General features: G+C 34.8%; 1 protein-coding gene across 1 annotated transcript in view; it reads right to left on the bottom strand.

The window, feature by feature from the left end:
• LOC110019771 (protein FORGETTER 1) overlaps positions 1-21,003 on the bottom strand; it is a gene marked incomplete at its 5' end in the record, with an annotated part of 138,145 nt that extends 117,142 nt beyond the window's left edge. The window contains 7 exon segments of the mRNA XM_020717591.1: positions 1,682-1,759; positions 1,958-2,139; positions 2,915-2,991; positions 9,242-9,372; positions 9,472-9,645; positions 9,740-9,805; positions 20,629-21,003. Coding sequence (XP_020573250.1) covers positions 1,682-1,759; positions 1,958-2,139; positions 2,915-2,991; positions 9,242-9,372; positions 9,472-9,645; positions 9,740-9,805; positions 20,629-21,003 — 1,083 coding nt within the window.
• Between the last annotated feature and the right edge of the window lie 264 nt (positions 21,004-21,267).

The raw sequence follows: 21,267 nt of genomic DNA, 5'->3' as shown, positions 1-21,267 counted from the left end.
AGAATGCCTAAAAACAATGATATCTATGAAATATCGATCAACAAATTACTCTGCATCTGTGTAAGAAGTCTTTTCCGTCTGGGTGGGACATAGCAAAAAATTGGATTGTTGTGTATTGAGAACTAGAAAAAATGAGAGGCCACAAGTTCGAGGAAGAAAAGCGGGGGATCAAGTGTTTGAATTTTACTTCGTTCACTGCTAAACTTTTACACGGCATTTGAATTACTTCTATGGGCAAATTGATATGTTCAATATCTTCTAAACCTCATTGACGCTAAGCACATGTGCAATAGAATGTAAAGCACTAAGACATGCCCATTTGCATTACAATGGAGCAAAGCATTGGTAGTACACACTAGTGTTTTGCTTCAAAAGCTTGCTTTTGATTGCATCGATTAAAATCTAGTTCATAAGATAAAATCACAAAAAGATTCACCTTGCAATATTACGGCAAGAATGCTACATCCACCAACTTCAAAGCAAATAATGGTAGGAAGCCCTACGTACTTGGTATAAAGGTGACAAAGAGCCGAGCATGAGAAAGCTCAAAGTGTTGTCTCGCTTAGCTCATTAAGCAAACAAGCAAAACTTTTATATTTGCGTTTAGCATTAACTTACCAAGCCATATACAAGTTATTCACAAATAGATAGTATATTTGAAAATTATAAAATATGAAGGTCTTTATGCATATTCACAATGTACTATATTCATACAAATAAAAAAAATATAAATATGCACAAACTATAAACATATGCAGACACATACATCTAAACATGTTTAAATATACATGCATGCATGCATATTTGTATATCTTTTTATGTCTATATAAGCATAATCCAGCGGGTATCAAGCGGAAAATGAACTAGGCTTTTTGGCATCCCTACATAGGTATTCCCACTTTTCTTTTTGGTGCAATAATAACATTTAACTTAAATTGTATATGGTTGATTCAAATTGCATTTTGCCTCGTGAAAAACTGATAAATTGCATTCAGTTATTCTCATCTAATTCTAATAAACATTCATTGACTATTGTTGCATTGTCATTAATCTAGGTAAGCATCATGATGCAAAATAAAACAAGCAAAGAGGTATGCTATATGACAACCATTCAACACTTAAAAAGGGGGGAAAAAAAAGAGCTATGCTCGAAGAGTGTGCAAGAAAGATGTCCGGCAAAAAGTTCTTCATTAATCTATTTAATTCAATAAGCTTTCTGAATGACAAAAAACCCACTCAGGTAATCAATTTATCTTCCCATTTTTCTCATGTAGCTCTAAAGGCCATTAATCAACTATTATTGCATGGCTATTTAACCGGATAAGCATCAAGATGCTAAATAAAACAAAAAGCACCATCAACATGACCCGTTCTAAACTTTAAAAATACATGAATACGCAAACATTCCGTACTGTAAAAAAGATCTGACACCCGAGTTCATCTGAGTTCATTAGATTAATAATACTAAGAAGAATTTTACATACAATTATCTTCATGAAGAAATTTATGAGCTTGCAGGGGCTTATCCAGCTGAGTAATAGAATAGCATAAAAAAGTTGCTTTTTACATTGCATTGCGGTCAAACAGAATTAAAAGCAAAAGTTGGTCAATCGCTTCTGTATTTTTGAATGGTAATTATGAAAAAAAAGGGTGCTCTCTAGATATAGCTCATTAAAGCTACCTGTATCTCAAGTACAGCTTCCCCAGTCCGAGTCGCCTGTCCTCCTGCTTCTGGAATTAAATTTTTTGCCTTGTGACACTGTCATGCATGCACAGGGTAAAAACATAATTATACGAATAATAATTATTATAGTAATACAAATTGAGCCCAAACATTTATGCTTTCATTCAATCGTCATATTTTGATCTATAAGAGGTGAAATATTAATAACAAATGGGACAATTTATATGAGTGACTGGGTGTAAAAGGTGCCAAGGATGTTTATGTATCACATACCTCATCAAATACTATAAGACCATCAAAATCAGATCCACACCACTGTATCAACTGCTGTAAACGGGAACGACCTCTCTCAGATGATGCAATGAGACTGCTGTATGTCAGGAAAACCACGCCATCCTTGATGCCGACAGCTTTGGAATCCAACTTTGAGTAAGGAAGCTTATTCAAAGCATGTACTGCATCAAGTAAAACTGATTGCCTCTTAATCTCAGCAAATCATGCATGAGGACCTACCAAATCCAATATTAAGCGACCACAAACCAACATATAAAGCAAAAATATTAAATATCAAGCAGATAGATTTTTTCATTTTAAATTTGGACATGAGTGGGCGATTTAAACGATGCACACTGTGTGAATGATAAAAAAGTAGCAGAATATATGACCTAGACAGGGGAAATAGATTGGAGACAAACTTTACAAGTTATGGTGGGAATATTTAAAGCTTTAAATGGAACAATTAAGGCATGTTGAAATTAGTTTGTTCATGTGACCATTGGGTAGGAAATTAAAGTTTTAGGAGAATGCTGACGAGATAAACGGATAAAAGGAATTGAAATCAGGAACTCAGACTTCGATATTTCACCTCAAGCAAGAGGAAAAGTGATCCTTAAACCTCAAGCAAAAGAAAACTGGATCAATAAGAAAACAAGTAAATATTTTCACCGTTGACTGACAAGTCAAAGACCACAATTAACAGCTCTTTTCAATTTTGTGGAGAACCAATTTATATATTACCACAGGTATGCATATAAAATCCTTCCAACCATCAATTGATCCTGAGGAATACTGAAAAAAACAGTAACCTACCACCATACAAACCTACAATACTATATTTTGAAGAAAGAAAAGAAATAATCCCAACAATTTGAGTAGGTTAAGGTTTAGAAATTAATCATATGTAACAAAGTGCATATGATATCCCCCTAACAATTTCGATAAAGGATTCACCTTCAATGGATGCAGCACCCACATCATCCAAATCTCTACGTGCATCAAACTTCAAGTCTGAACCAACTGAAATCCACCTGTAAAGAATCGTTTATTTAAAGAATCAATATAAAGAACATAAACTCTGATAAGAAAAACTAAATAACAAAAGAAAAGCCACAAATCGCATCAGCCTGAAAGCGCAAATTAGCTAAACTACTAACAAGATTGGACAAGCAAATCTTCACAATTCTAAGATATCCCCATGCAAGGCTAGATAAAATTCTAGCAACTTAGATCAGGACTGCATAATTAATTTTGGCCAACTAATCAACAAAAGAGTTCCAAAATGATAATTGAAGCAATATAACTGGATTTGGAATGAAAAATAAAACACAAAACCCGTAAAAATTCATTGGATCAAAAGGAAAAAAACCTGAACATAACACGGAGTAAAAGCCAAACAACCAAAACCAATAACAAAGTTCGAGCCGCGTCAAAAACAATTTCGCTTGCACTTCATCAAAAAACAAGCAAGTCGTGAATAAACCAAGCTTCCATGGATGAATCCTATAACAATAAAACAACCTCAGCAATTGGAAACAATCCGTATATTAGGATTGGTCAAGTACTTCATAAAAAAGTCCAGAGTTAAAGATGAACCCCTGCATCACATTAGTTCTGGACTCAATACCACATCAAAAAGAGAAAATAACATAACTAATGCTTAAAAAGAGCTAATGTAGCATGATGCAGAATAAGATAAATTTTGTAAATTATTTCTAGAATATCCTAGCATTTTTACTATTTAAGGTTTTATTTTGATTTTATGATAAAATGTTATATAAATAAATATCAGAGTTATTATTAGGAGATATATAGACTCTGCTTAAATTTGAATTTAAATTTGTCTCAAATTATCTTGTTGCCTATTTCTATAATTGAAGATTGTAGGGCCTGTAAATGATAATTGATGCTGAAATGCACTTCAAAAGATTCTATTCCCTAATTATTCCTCATCTCCCTCTATGATTCCTTCATTTTCCACGAGTTGATGAATCCCTCTCATTCTAACACTAGTAATTTACCACTACAATGCATTTGAATCTCTTACTACAACAATACTATGCCACTACAGTACTGCTCTTGATCTCCATGCAAACATCTCTAAATTCTCTCTCCATTGCTAACTTTGTCCCCTAAAGGTCAAAAAAAAAAACACTCAAATTCAAACACTCAAATTCAAATTCAAGAAGAGAGTAAGAATTAAAGACCCATCACTAAAATGATAACAAATGTCTTTCTTCTACAATAATTGGAATTAGAGCCAAACTTCTAATGGTATTTATCCAAAACCAAGAAAGAAGCCAAATGAATTTCATGCATCTATTACCATGACATCGATAAACCAAAGAAAGTTGGGAAGATAAATCAAAGACATCATTCAAATGCAGAGTCACAATAGCATGAATCTAATAAAATTCTTCAACATCAACTCCATCAATCAACTAAAGATTTGACATGAGCCTTCAAAAAAGTCTAAGGAAAACAACACTGATACTGAATCCAAAACAAAATTTTGAAAGTCTCGCTCAAATATTTCCAATACCAATCTCAAATACATCCAATGGAATAAATAGAGATCTCCAACGACACTAAGTTCAAAGCCCATGGCATACATACATGACCATTATCCCTAAAGGTATAATAGACCACCTTTACTTTGAAAGACGAGGCATCATGACCCACAAACCTCTGATTGTCATTATGGCCAAAGCAACCCCAACCAAAGGACATTTTCAACTAGTAATAATCTTGGAGATAAGGTAAGGTATGACCGCTGGTTATCATTTTCTTAGTAAAAAAAGCAAACTACCCCTACCAAAAAAGCCATAAATTACACATTCATTTTATAACCAGATTCATTTTTTTAGAGAAGGCTCTATTGAGCCATTCTTTTATTCAATCGAGCATCAAGTGTCTTTCACTGAAAACATTCATGAGGGCAAACTAAAAAATTTTTCAGCTGTGTTTCTAAGCAAGATGGAAGAAACCACTATGAAAAACATACCTTAAAGAACTCTATCGACTTTAGACCAGTTATGGTGTGCAACAACAATCATTCACAGCATCTACAATCTAATAGTTATTATAAATCACCTTGAAGGCACCAATATCAATGCATCTAGTCACTATCAATATCCATATGATGATTAAATGCATCATGAAGAATATGAATGTCATCAATGGAAACTTGTATGATGTTTATGCATTTGATTGTGTAATTTGAGAGCTACAAAAAATATTCATCTATAGCTCAAAAAATAAATAGAGAAAAAACACCCACCCATTTGATTGTGTATGTGGCAAAACAATTGATTGCGTAATTTGAACCAACCTTTCACTTCCCTTCTCCAACCTTTGCTCTCTCTCCACCAGATGGTTCTCGCTTTTCCTATCCCAAACTTCTTGTGCTTGTATCTTCACCTATTTTGGGCCCCCTCATCACAACTTTTCCTCCCTGCGCTCCCTACTTCTGCACAGTTTTCTGCCTCCTTGGCCAATACTAAAATTTTCATGGTTCCCTCCTCCAACCCCTTACTATGGTCACTTTAATCATCTCTAATGTTCATCCGCCTTTTGCTCATCCCACTCACTCTTTTGCTAATGTAATTAATGGGTGTTGGATTTCTCATTTGTTAACTCAAAATTTTTCACAAGATCCAAAATTTCATGTACACAAAGAAAATTATATTTTTCAAAACAAATATGTGCTCATTCTTATTGATGTTGAGATCTCTGAACTTCTCAATCATTTTTTAACCGTTGTTGAAATTTTCTCTTTGGGTAATCCCAAAATGGATATCATTTGCAGTCACATGACTGATTTGCAACTATTAGGTGACTTATCAGTTGATACTTTAGATCACTATCATATTATTATCAGGCCAGATTTATATTACATCAGCCATTTTTATAGTTATGTCTATCACATCAGCGGCTTTCAGATGTGAATGCTAAAGTGGTCATCCAATTTTGACGCTTCCGGGGAACCATTTATCACCTTATATGAATAGCTTTTCCTAGTTACCATTATATTTGGAATCTATTTTTAAAATATGCATTCAAATTCAAGCCACTATTGCCCTGGCCAGAGTCCTGGTGTAAATGCACTTAACCACTCTTCATCATAAGGAGTTGACTGATCCATCATGTGATTATTGATAGAATAATGAATTTTAAGGCATTCCACACTATTGCTCATTATGTAAGCTTTATGCCTTACTATGAATACTTCAAGGCCAACAATTGTTTAAGCTCAAGAAGCACATTCAAATGGTAAAAGCCCATCAAAGATTGGTGTTCTTTTATCAGTTAAGATCTGGACTCAAAATATAAGAGAAATTGATCCTTTGGAAAATGAACCTATTATGCCTATCGCCCTACCCCTGCAAATCTTTTAGTTTCACCGCCTGACCTACTTTCAAATAATATGGATATTGAGTCTCCTTGATACTGGAGTTTACCCAAACCATAATAGAATAGCAAATATCATTAATTGAAACAAATAAACGGTTACAACAATCACACTTGAAAGAAAAAATAGAATAACACAATACAAGAAAACACCACTAAATTGTATCCCAACGGTGGTGGTCGGCTAAGTGGATTGGAATGGCTGGCAGGAGAGGCAACAATAAAAGAATGCTGGTGGCAACAAAGGGGAGGTACAAAAATGCAGGGACAGCAAGTACGGTGGTTGTCCTGAGTGATGGAAGCAAGGAGTTGGGGTGGATAGCGGCGGGACAAAAAGAAGGAGGTGTTCCCTGGCTGTCCTAGGCAACGGCGCCAGCGACGATGTGAGAGCGTTGAGACAGAAGGAACAAGAGGCAGTTTGAACGACAACAGTGTCGGAAGAGAGAGGGAGGGGGCTAGGAGCCTGGAGGTTGCAGGAAACAGCAATTAGAACGCTCTCAAGCAAGATAAAGTGATCAGGAGGGGTGTGGGAGGATGCAGAAGAGATAGGAGGAGAAAATCACCACTTCGAGAGAGAAATACAGCCGATCACCACCCAATCCCTCAATACAGCCCTTGAAGAGCAAAACAGACACCGGCAGCTGTCCCGACAGAATTCAAAATCTGGAAGACCAAAAATTGAACCATAAAACAGCAAACAATATATTTATAATAAGTTCTGGTAGTTAGAATAGGAAGGAATTAGAATATGAAAGAAATAGAATTAGGAAGGGAATAGAAAAAGGCAAGGAATAGAAGAGGATGGAATAGAAATGGGAAAGGAAGAGAAATTGGTAAGAAATAGAAATAGAAAAGGAAGAGAAAGAAGCAAGGACTAGAAATAAGAAAGGAAGAGGAATAAAAAAGAAAGGGGGCAGCAGTTTTGAAAAGGGAGGATCCTTTCCCTTTGGGCATCTGCGGTAATGTAGCAGCTACAGTACCGTGTCTCTATGAGCTCCTGTGTCGCTCCTATTGATTCATTGCATCCTCTACATTCTAATGGAAACAGTATGAGTGATAACGTGCAAGTATAAAGTTCAATTTTTATTCACTAGACGACGACGACGACAACAACAACAACAAAGCCTTAATCCCACTACGTGATGTCGGCTACATGAATCCTTTTTCTCCATTGTGTCTTATTTAGTGTCATATTTTTATTTAGTTCTAGTAAATTAAGATAATTTTTTTGTACAATAAGCCCAAGTCTTTCTAGGTCTACCTTCGTCTTTCTTAACACAAGTCGAATCGAAAACATCTACTCTCCTAATCGGATCATCAGATGAACGACATTTAATGTGACTAAAGCATTTTAGACGACTTTCTCTAATTTTGTCTGTCACAGGAGCTACACCAACCCTATCACGGATATATTCGCATTTTGTCTCTAAGTGTAAAGTCACCCATCCACCTAATCATTCTTATCTCGGCAACACTTAAATTATTATTATGTTTTTCTTTTTAAAATCCAACATTCAGCACCATAAAGCATTGCAGGTCTCACCACCGTCTTATAAAATTTTCCTTTCAGTCTAAGCGGTACTTTTCTAACACACAAAAGGCCCGAAGCATTCCTCCACTTCAACCAACCAACTTGAATTCTACTATGAACATCCCCATCTATATCACCATCGCTTTGAACAACAGACCCAAGATATCTAATTTTTTCACACCTTTTAACAATTTGATCACCCAAAGTCACACTTCTGTCACTACAGCAACTACTACTAAAATTACATTCCATGTATTCACTTTTAGTTCTACTTAAATGAAGGCCTTTGGACTCCAACATAGACCTCCATAATTCAAGTTTTCCTAGGGTTTTACTCTCGTTTTATCCACGAGAAGGATATCATCAGCAAAAAAACATACACCAAGGTACATCCTCCTGTAGATGTCCAATAAGACCATCCATAGCTAAAGAAAAAAGATATGGGCATAAAGTCGATCCCAGTTGTAATCCAACAAAAAGAGGAAAATATTTGGTCAATCCTCCTTCAGTTTGAACACAAGTAACAGCTCTAGTATACATATCTTTAATGACTTGAATATTAGTCGAATCAACACCTTTCTTCTCAAGAACTCTCAAAAGGATATCTCTTGAAATCTTATCGTAAGCTTTTTCAAAATCAATAAAAATCAAATGTAGATTCTCCTTATTATCTCTGAACTTCTCCATCAAACCTCTCAATAAATGTATAGCTTCCATAGTAGACCTGCCCGGCATAAATCCAAATTGATTATGAGAAATCTTTGTAATGCGTCTTAACCTATGCTCAATTACCCTCTCCCATAATTTTAAAGTATGACACATCAACTTAATTCCTCTATAATTTGCACACTCTTGTGCATCCCCTTTATTCTTAAAAATGGGGACCAAAATACTCTTCCTCCACTCCTCAGGAATCTTTTTAGTTTTTAAAATAATATTAAAGAGTTTAGTAAGCCAAAAACTCCCAAATCACTATACAGTCGTAATAAAAATAAGCACAGTCATCACTCTCCTAATTTTACCAAATTTCAAGCTAAGCAAACTAAATTAGTTTATTCCCTTATAGTATCTTATTTTTTGCTATGCTTTCTAGCAATTCTTGCTGATTGTCCTTACTATACTTCTATCATTATTTTGTTATGAAATTAAGTTATTCAAAAAAATGTAAAAATAAGAAATCAAAGACCAATCATTAAACTGAAAACAATTTGCTACTACAGCATAGCATCATACAAAAAAATGGTAAACAAAAGAGAAAGCTATAAGAACGCAAAAAAAATAATACAGAATTGTAGAGCGCAAGAAGACAAAGTCAGCCTGCATAATCACATATATCTTACAGTGCCTTCTGATTTCCGTGCTGCCAATTCTCCCAAATCAAACCAGCAATAGTTCGACCTTTACCAACACCAGCACCATCACCAATAAAAAAACCGGCTCTTGCACCATTTTGGAGGTGTTGTAGATGCCGCTACCAAACAAGGAAAGAAACAGCATTGCAGTGATTGCTCTTAAGATTCTTTAAGAAATGGAAGCTTTCAGACAAAGCTAACAAAAAGCTGAGGGAAACCTGGCAAGCATAAACTATCGCCTCAATCTGTAAGCAAGACAAAGCCTTAGACTTCTCCAGCTCTTCCATTATTTTTAGATGGTATGTAGGCTCAGGAGGTTGGGCAGCTGACAAGGAAGATGTTTCCACAACAGGATCAGGGTGAGGATCACCAAGAGATAACTTCGGAGGTCGCTGCAAAATGTAATTAAGAATGACTATCTGATAGTAAAGTTAAAACATATCACACCAATATCCAGAACAAAGTATCTAAATGAAATATGGTTACATAGTCTAAAAATGTCTCTCCAACTGCACCACCTTCATCTTCTTCTCGTTCCACATCAACTGCAACCTACAATATCTCAAGGAAGGATCATGCGAAATCAGCATCATTGCAATATAGGCAAAGATATTATCAAACATGAAGAAATTATTCAAGATAAGGTTCAAACAAATCTAAATATATTGTTAAGCGTTCCCATGTTTTCAAAGGCTAACATCTTATGCAACAGAAAATGCTCATGAAAAACATCAAATATAACAATCTGTAACTAACAGAGCATAGACAAAAAACTGATTGATCTGTCTCTCTCCACCTTAACTTTTTAAAGAAAAGGTTCAAACACCCTAAGCTTTGTTATAACCATTACAAGCAAATAGACCATCATCTCCAACATAGGCCCCAGAATAAATTGCATAAATATTATAGATTCACAGTGAGTAAAAAGAACAGGGTCAAGTTTGCACTGATAGAAAATTAAGTCTGCTCAATCTGATATTCCTAGAGAACTCAACAAAGATAGAAAAATAAATCTGTTTGTTGAATATAAAAAAAATGCAAATGTAAACATTAAAACAATTTAAGAAAGCAATACAATCAAAAAAGTCAACAAGAAGCACTAAGCAAAACTAGATAAACGGTCTATGCATGTGCTCAAGAAGTAAAGTTCTATTGCATTGTTAAATGAAACAAAAAGCTGAATCTTCTACGGTCCTACAATAAAAAATTATGCAGCTCAAATGTGATGCAGGAAGTTTGGCATCTCAGTCTCACAATCCAATTCCTTTTATGTATTAGCTTCAGGTTGTTTGCACATAGAGAATGCTACGAGACTCGAGCACAAAATACTATAACTCTTAATGTCACACTATATCGGTCCACCCCAACCGTCCATTTGCTAACAAGTCGTCTCATAGACCTAATCCCAAAGCAAATCCGCCTGAATTTTCCATTCATAGAGCATCATGAATCTGTACTTGCCATAACAAGTGATACCCTCACATATATATCTTGCGCTCCGCGCATATCTCATCCATGCATCACAGCCCATCTACCCCATTTCGTTTCTTTGATCCTCTCATATGTGCCACAATCGTGGATACTCTACAAATCAGTTGGCTGTGCCTTACAAGCGTCGCCTCCTAAGTGAGGCCGCAAAATTCAAAGACTCTAATTACCACCATAACTCACTTTGTTGCTTATAATCCTAACTCAGCAACAGCAATCAATCTTCAAGTCGATGCCCATTCTAACTTATATAACAATCACTTTCTCCAAACAGCCAAACATCCACTTTCTTACGCCACCTCCCGTTCCCTGCCATCTCAATTATATCGGTCTGCACATTCGTGACAGCACTCAACTCGATCACCATCAACCTTCACAGACACTAACTACTCATGGAAAGTCTTCTACCTAGAAGGAGAACACAACTTTCTGACTTTCAATGCTACAACGACAAGGTGTGAAGGTATAATCTCTATTTATGTTAGCATAAATTGCATATTTACGATAAATCTTATAAATATGCAAAACAAATGATCAGAGAACTATGCTTGAAAATTAGTCCATCCAAGTCTTGTCAGATGAAAATAGCATGTGAGTGAATTGGGGCTCCACCAATATCATTTCACTTTTTGTTGTATTACCATGAACCAAATTTTATTCTTATTATTATTATTTGGATAAGTAAAGCACTGAACTTAATTTTTATAGAGAAATAATATTGATTATTGTTGCACAGATATATATATCAATAATGGTCACGTGTCTCAAATTTCTTACAACAAAGAACAAGAAAAGTACAACACCATGTTTGCTAGCAAAAATCATTCAATTGACGATGGCATAAAAAACCACACCATTCTAATACTCATTTGCTGGCAAGTCTTCTCAAAAATTTTGATGTTCAAGACACTGTTGAGTCGTTACCTCAATAAACTCAAAATAATGCGTCTTTAAAGAAGAAAACCAATCAAATAACTTGCTGCAAAATTTTGGTAACCATGCCAAAACCTCAACAGGGAGTTGAAATCCCACTCCATTAATGAAGTAAAAAGCAATGTAAGTTAACATGAGATTTGCTTATCACCGATTTAACTCTCTATTTTAGTACATTCGCCTTGCCAAAAAGACACAAGTTCTCTGATAAAAAGTTATGTGACACCTCACCATAATGGGTATCTACACAGGAAGCCTTACAATGGCATCTGCTTGAGATGCTCGCGCCTTGAGGACACAAAAAAAGTGCTCAACAAACTCCACTCATATGAGTGTGGTGACCACTTTTTGGAAGAAAACATGACCAAGAAGGCACTCTGCCACGGGTATAATCAGCCCATTATGCACCAAGGTGCCAAGGAATATTCAAATAAGTGTGTGATGAGTCAAAGACATGAGAGATTGTAGCACCAACCTAGCTAGCCACTTCATCCCATTGTCATTCCACGGACCTTCACCATAAGAGAGATCAATTTCATTGGTCCATTACCAAGAGCCTTCTTTCAAAAAAAAAAATCTCGTTTTTACCAGTCAACTAATATACCAAGTGGAGAGAATCCATCTACTTGCTCATCCTACAATCAAAATTATCATAAATTTCTTTTGACCAAAGATCATAACTGGCTTTGAACTCCCAATTACAGTAATCATAATTCTCACGAAAAAAAAACACATGCTAGAGATTTGCAATCGAAATGGGGTCAACCTCAAGTTTATCTTCATGAGCCATCCACAAACCAATGGTCAAACTGAGAAAGCTGAAAAATCCCTCTTAACCTTCTCAAGTAAAATTTGTTTGACAAAAAAGACCATTACACTAATAAGCTACCCATCTGCACTCTCTGTATATTACACCACTCTTCAACAATTACCACCAATCTTTGTCCTTTGCAGAGGTGTAAACGAACCGAACACGAACGAACAGACCTTGTGTTCGTGTTCGGTTTGTTTGAAATTTAGTTTGTTTAAAATAAGCACGTTGAAGTCACTGTTCGTGTTTGTTTTTTAACGAACGAGCCGAACACGGGTTGTTCGTAAACGAGGAGCCAATTTGACATCCCTAATATTAATATATATAAATAATATATTATATTAATTATATAACTTATATTATATAAATATAATATATATATATATATATATATTAGTTTCTTAACGAACGAGCCGAACACGAACTATTCACGAACGACGAGCTACTTTGACATCCCTAATATTAATATATATAAATAATATATTATATTAATTATATAACTTATATTATATAAATATATAATATATATATTAGCATATTACTAATATAGTATATTAATATATTATTATTATTAATTTATTATATATTATAATTTTTAAAAATATCATAAATTTTTTATATATAATTATTTTAAATTATTTTATATTTCGAACAATAACGATTCGAACTCGAACAAACGCATCACTGTTCGTGTTTAGTTTGTTTAACTGACCGAACGAAAAAAATTTGTTCACATTCGTCTCGTTTACTTATCGAACGAATCGAACACGAACTCATTAACGAACCGAACACGAACTGTACGAACACGAACTGTTCGCGAACAACGAGCTTTTTTGATAGCGCTAGTCCTTTGCCTTCAAAATTGAAGTTCTTATCTAGGCCAAAATCTGCATTCAGTCATTTCAATGAAAGAAACAGTCTTATTGCCTATGAACCAATCGGTTAAATGGACTAATAAAAGCTCTAGTAGACACAAAAATATATCAAACCATAACGAAGTCCAAGAATCAACTACCAGAAAAACATGCCAATACAAATCACAAGTTAGGCCATTCATAAACTCAAAGTTTCACCTCACAGAACTCAAATCAGAGAATCTCACCCCCGAGAACGTTGAAGGAATGAACAAGATTGCCAATAAAAGGGAGGTTTTACCAAACCAAAAGTTCCCTAAATTGTGAAAATATAATATGTTGAAGCAACATAAAGTCATGGATTTGAAAAGATGTTCAAAACATACACCTCAAAGTATGTCATGACAAACCCAAAAATAACCTCGTAACATATACATTAATAATTTAAGTGAGGCATACAATTTTTTTTAGTGAGGCACGCACCTCAAAGCTTAATGTCTCTAGGACTTCTACATGGATGAATAAAATTATACCATGATAAAAATTAAAATCTTTTGTTATATGATAAATTGGTATATCTCATAAAGTTATTAAAAATTCAGATTTAAATTTTTTAAGGTATGAATAAATTGTGAAGAGTTACAAACTACAAGCACAAAGGTCTATGAGTAGGGTGTAATAACCAATTTTTGAGAAATTTGAGAAAATTTTTTGAAACTTAAATCATGCCCCAATTTTTGCACCCCTCAAATTTCAATTGAAATAATTTTATTAAATTCTACTCGTTGAATCGAGCAATTAGATACAAAGAATTATATATTAATTATGAATGGTTTGGGAGATATAAAATGTTGAAGGTATAAGTAAAATCAAATTAATTAAACTTGATTATCTCTAATCCTTCCATTAATCCCATAGATCCACCGTAGCCAACCGACATTCTTTCGCCTTTTATTCCTTCGTGCGATCGAATAGGGCTCCAGCGCTTCGCAATTTCTTCTCCTCTCTCCCGTTTCCCACTCTCCCTACTCTCGATTTCCCGCAATTTGAGGTTTACTGCGATCGGTCTACTATAGTAGCCGCAAGCAGATAAACCTAGCGGCGTTTAGGGTTGCCGCAACTTGCAATTTAGAGCTCCAGGACAAATTCTGTAAGTGTGAATCCCTATTTCACGTTATTTGAGGCATTCATTTTCTTCCTCATACATTCATTTTGAATTTTGACTCGTTTTTCGTGCCTTTTTTTCTTTTCGGGTAGTCGTCGGAGGCGTCGATTGTGTGTCGCAAGCATCAAACGTCTTTTACAAGCCTTCAAAAGGGCTCTAGCAAGATAGCAGCGTAGGAGAAGTGTGGTTGGCGGTAATAAAAAGTAAATTTGGCCGCTTTGAAGAAGAGTTGGTTGCCGAGAAAGTCGTTTAAGGTATGTTTTAGCAAATCTTTTTTTTTTTTTGGTTAAATTACTTTATTGGCCACAAAATATCTTTAAATTTGAAGTTCATTGCAGATTCTAGATTGTTTACCAGGGCAACAGGCTCAAGGTGAGAGTGTGGGCATTCACTGTAGAGCAAGCCCATATATTCAAGTAAATTCATCATATAGTAATTTAAGAAAATTAATTTGAATAACAGAAATTACTTAAATTTTAAAGTTTAATATTATGTTTGATAAGTTATTAATCGTCATGTAAAAGTCACCGCAATATTTGGCTAGATATCGAACAATAAGGCTTTAGAGTAGACCTAAAATAAGTAATTACATTTTTAAATTTCAATAATTTTCTTTATTTCAAAATGTATATTGATTTATATGTAAGTTTTATGTTAGTTAAATTTAATTGCAGATTCTTCATATTATTAGATAGGAAAGATATACATGATAAGTATAGTAAGAAAAAATGTGCATGCATGAAAGATATGCATGAGATGAGTGATATTTTTTATAAATACATTGTATGTAAGATAAACATGTAAGATAGACATGTAGGAAATATATACATGATATAAGGGATATGCATGAGATTGATATAAGTAAGAGATATATAAGATGGATATATGAATAATATGTCTGATGATTAGTTGTATAGCAGAATAAATATGCATGTTAATGGATACAGAAAAATGTCTCAGAATAATGTATATATGAAAAATGAAATAGTTTATATATGAAGACTTGTGTGTGCATGGGAAACCAGCGTACTCGCACGGTTAGATTTATGATGTCACTCCAGAAAATCAAGAAGGTTAATTCACTAACTGTTGTGCCCACGAAAAATTATCGTTCAGGGTCGAGCAGACCAGAGCTTACCTTCCCAGACAATTATAATGTTTAAAATGTTAACTGTTGTGCTGACGGGATAATATCGGTCAGTGGCAGGTAAAATTTTTCCTCCCAGACAATTGCGATGTGCAGATCGCTAACCGCTATACCAACGGGAGTCGATGAGGAAATATCAGCCAAGGGTGTGCTAAGTTTGTTGACGGTAATCATGTAAAGTATAAAATAAAAATAAGGTTAAGATAAATGTATATATGATATTAGTGTCTGTTCATTTAGAAAATGTCATTAGCAAATATCATATTGCATATAAACAAATATCAAATTGTTTACAAACATATTTCAGATCGTTTATAAGCATATATCTGATTGCTTATAAATAAATATGAAAAACCAGTACAGTATATGATTTATTATAGACACGCAAACATATTGTACTCTTTTCCTTGGATTATTGTTGTTTAGTGGTGTGGTTACTCTTCGATTATCTTTATATAATTTATTATGTTGTTTTAATATTATTTTTAGGTTTTAAACATATAAACAATATGAATAGAAGAGGAGAAAATGTGTACACACGAGACGAGAACAAATTTTTACTTATAAATTTTTATTATTTTATTTAGTTGGCTCTTTCATGTATTATTTGAATATTATATAGTTAGTAACAGAATTAAAATAGCACATATTTGATTTCCACCGTTTGACCGTCCGTTCTCATCTTAGTTAACTCCAAGCCTCAAACAGGGTCGTGATAGGGAGAATTGCGATCAAGGTGCGCTACAAGCAAGGGAAGAATTTGCAAGCAATTGAACAGCTACGGGAGATCCCAAGCAAAGCACGTGAGGTCTTTTCCATAAAAATAAATTAATTTATTTTATATATTTACATACTTTCTTATAGCTAATTTTTTTTTTCTATAACAAACTTTATTTAATTTTTTAATCTGATTTTTAAGTTTATTAAATATTTTCTTATTTAAATTTTTACTTGATGATAAACTAAGTTATTTTATTGATGGTCTATAACATACTTACAATTTCTTTTTTGTTTTATACATTTTTTATTTTAACGATTATGCCTCGCTTTGCCTCTCCAAGGCAAAATGACACAATTCTTGATTACTCATTTTTAAATATTACTTAAAATTACTCTATGCATAGATACCAGGAATTAGGGTTGTAAACGAGCCAAGCTTGTGCGAGCTCAGGCTTGGCTCGTGTTCGGCTCATTTGAAATAGCTCGTGTTTGAAATCGACTCGTGTTCGAAATTGGCTTGTGAACAGTGTGTTCGTGTTCGGCTCGATTTAAAAATTCGTGTTCATGTTCGGCTCAAAATTGGCTCGTTAAACTTATATTGAGAAAAATAGTTGTAAAATGTGGGATTCGAATATGGATCAAATATATACAAAAGAAGACACTAACCACATTACCACATAAGGTGTTATGATTTAAACTTATACATAAATATATAAAATATATTATTATATAAATAATATATATAACATATTGTTATATAAATAGTTATATAATTTTTTTTTAGCTAAAACGAGCCGAACACGAGAGAACAAAGAGTTGTTCGTGTTCGGCTCGTTTATAATTGGAGTTTTAAAAAATTGTTTGTGTTCACGAGTTGTTCGCGAACAACGAGCCTTTTTGACAGCCCTACCAGGAATTAATGTTGCTTCAATTCTATATAAAACAACTCTACTGTACGATCAAGCACAAGTTGCACCAAAATAAATCACATCTCTTGCACCTATATTGCTTGAATCAAGCATTAATCCTGACAAAAACTCATAGCATACTTGTAGTCAATGCTTCAACTCTAAACTCCTATAACCAAGTTTAAATCCCCCTTAGCATTCATAACTTTTTTTGCTTTATGTGCTTCTTGGAACAATTTTTACTACAAAACGAAATCTTATTTAATTCATCACTCTAAATTACATCAAAATGATTTGGTAACCTCCTTAAATGTGAATCAATTCTAAGACCACTTAGACAATCTTCATGAAAACTAAGAGAAGAAATGTCTACCCCACCCCCCGCCCCACTTGTCCCAGACTACCTAGCTTGTTGGGATATTTTTCGGAAAATCGTAGAAAGATAACTTGAGAAATCCTAAACAAAACTTAGAACATAAGCACACAAAATAATAAAACATAGAAAATGCAAAAACCACGGATATTTAACGTGGAAAAACTCAAAAAGAAGAAAAAAATTAAAGTACCACACCACACCAAGAAATTCACTGTGAAAGGAAGAAAATTGTAAGGATTACACAACACTCGAGCCATTCTGATCTTCTAGAACTCAAGAACGATGTCATTTCTCTTACGCACAAAAGAATTGTTAGAAATCCAACACAAACATGTAGCACCGCTTCGCACAATTTCCACGCACATCCCTCGGAGACGAAACACGAAACTTGAATTCTTGAACTATATAAATTTATTAGAGAGCCGAGTTTCTGAGCGCTCTAATCCAGAATGTTGGAAATGAACCTTCAGGTTGATGGGTTTCCGCTTGAGAACATTTATTCGGGCGCTTGCTCTACATCGGATTGTCCACTGCCAAGAGCAAGGGCACCCCTAGGGGCTTCTCCTTGCCAATCATGCTACATACATAACACAACTAACAATCAATGCTTAGTTTTAAATTCACAGGCCTAATAACCACCTTCTAGTTGATAATTAAGGCTTAATAAAAAAAAAATACACACGTGATTAAACCTCTTAAAAAAAGAAAAACAAAAACCCAATCATCAAACTCCATGCACTGCAAGGGCACATGATTGTGCTCCCAAGACGTCAACATTGATGATTACCGCTTGGCAAGAAAAATATCATGCATAATATACATATATAGCACAAGCCCGCAATATCAAATCTACTCAAAAAATTGATTCCTCAAACTCTAATCTCTCTAAAATTAACCTCTAGAGAAAGGCAACAGTGTTGTGCTCTTTAAACACGCAATCTTAATTAAATCTCTACAAATCCAAAAAACACATTCTAAAGGTAACTTAAAGGATATTGAAATCATACAACACAAAAATAAATAAATAAAAATTAAAAAATTAGAAAAGAGTATCCTACTCAACAATCTCCTATGAAAATTTTGTGCCCCAACTAGACTCTTGCTCATCCACAAACAAGAAAAATAGAAGCTCGCAACAAGAAAAATAATAAATCTTATAACATCAACTAATCGACCAGGATCAAAACTAAGACACTAATGGCTCATCGTGGAGGGATACCCATTTGATGATGCATATTGTATAAAAGTTAAGTAGTCTAAGAAGTTGAATAGACAATGAAGTAAAATATAAACAAAGGATGCAACAAACAATGAAACGATCAATAACCCACTCTGTTCTTCAATTGCATTTCTCCTACACTCCAAGTGCTTCACAATTGTGATTTAGGCTTGTAACATTCCTCCTTTTATAAGTTTCTCATTTTTTTTGTTCAAAAGTTTTTAGCTTGGCTCTTCTAATTTGTAATTATTGTGAAACTTATTGAGCTCTAATCTTTTTAATACCATACATTATTTGTCATTAAACATTTAGAAGCTTACCAAAGCCAACAAACACTTTTTTCTTTCTACACAGACTTCATAATGATACATGGTGGGGAAAGTAGATGCCCATTATATATTTACCTTGAACATTTAAGATCAAATAACACCAACATAGCAAGATTAATTCGTAAATGAATACCCCAATTTTCATCTCAATGATAACACTTAGAAATACGTTGTGATTGAGTATGGTTGACCCAAAAACTAACATGACTCACCCTAGCTTCGAGTCAAATTAGCTAGTTTAGGTCAACAAATTAGCAAAAGTCTAGCTCAAGTCTAGAATCTCAGCGCAAATAATAAACTAATATGCTCAAGTCATGCATACTTGAAGAATGCAAATTTCAAGTTGAACTCAAATCTTACCTGTTTATCCACTTTTACACCACCAATAAAAATGAATTAGTTACAAATATAGGTGCAATACAATGTAGATCAACCTCTCCACATATCATTTATTAATCAAACCTCCAAGCATCATATAAGTCCATATTTAGAATTAATAAAAATAGTTTTTTAAGTTCAATTAAATTCCAAGATCAAAATTCTTATCAAATAGATCATTTAAAATAAATGAAATTAGCCTATTTAAACCCTCCATCCTCAATATCAAAAACATATTTAAACCTCATATTTAGCATCATCAAATATAACCTCATATTTAGCATCATCAAATATTAGCATCCATCTCTACAATCACGAAAAGGTATTCAACTCACTATATGGTGATTGGTGTCTCAAGAAAATCACTCTCTCAGGCATTGATTGGTAGGGGTGATTTAGAGTCCCAAGTTTTGTCTTTAATTCGGCTTATATGTACTAAATACAGGGCAGGGTGGATATAATGGATTTACGATTTACAAATTTACCAAATCCTATCAACAGTAAATCCTACTTGCCGCCAAACACTCGCTGAGTGTTTTTGTCCTTTCTACGTCTTCCTCCTCTATAGTGACGCCTTTTCATTTCTTTATAATGGATGTAGGATATCAGAACAAGTCAGTTTGTAGAAGAGGACGTGGTAAAGTATCTTTAAAGTGCTGAAATGTAGCGTGTACACCATAGTACTGCCATTCTCGTTTAGAACTATGAAGCTATATTAGTAAGCTACACCAAGATGGTGTGGCAATAACACAGAAAGGCATAAACCTCCTACTTTTATTCTAAGGGTTAACCAATTCTGAATTGAGCTCAGTAGAAATACAATGCCCGATTATTATTATTAGCAATATGTTCAAAGGGTTAGAGCCTGCGAAATGGGCATTCCTACCTTCCCGCTAGAGACAGAACTCGAACAACCAGATGACCTAATTAAGACAACTAGGGTTGCAACATACGAACTCAACAAAAACAAGCAATAATCAAAACTAATCAGGAAAGACAGAAAGAGTTTTTTTTTTTTTTTTTTTTTTTTTTTTTATTTTGAATTGCCTCGTTGGTCTCTTCCGGCAAGTCCTGGAGAAGTCCGGGGGTCGATGAGGAGCCGACGGAGGAGAAATACTGCTGGAGCTTGTTGAGGTCGACAGCGAGGTCGACGCCGCACTGTGGGCAATTGAAGCGAGTGAGGCCATGGGGGACATTGAGTATGGCCTTGCATCGGGCACAGGGGAGCTGGATCTTGGTCGGATCGATGCCCTGCGCTGGCGGATTTTGACGGCGTGTGGCTCCTCCGGCCAACATGAGCTCGGGCGGCAGCATCTGCGGTAACTGGCACATGGGGCAGCTGAACTCTGTTATTCCGGGCGCCACCGTAAGGACCTCGTGGCAACGCGCACACCGAACCTGGCAGCCTCCAGCCATCGGCGGGGCGCGCGCGCCGGCAACGAAGGATGGCCCATCGGGTCTACGTTTCCCTCGCAACTATCTCTTCCCCTCCAGAAGCCTCTTCGCCTTCTTCTCTCTGTTGAGAAAGATTAGGGAGAGAGAGAGAGGAGCGAAAGCTTCGGGGTCGGGGTGATTTGAAAAGAGGATCGATTTGAAGTGAAAATAGAACGTCAGGTCGTCGGATCTTTAGTTTGTATATTTGCGGGCCTTTCTCCGTCATAGATATATACTTATATATATATATAT

Source organism: Phalaenopsis equestris, unplaced genomic scaffold, assembly GCF_001263595.1.
Source record: "Phalaenopsis equestris unplaced genomic scaffold, ASM126359v1 Scaffold000078, whole genome shotgun sequence".
In the NCBI taxonomy this organism is placed as follows: Eukaryota; Viridiplantae; Streptophyta; class Magnoliopsida; order Asparagales; family Orchidaceae; genus Phalaenopsis; species Phalaenopsis equestris.
The sequence above is the reverse complement of the archived record's forward strand: the minus strand, read 5'-3'. Positions and strand labels throughout refer to the sequence as shown.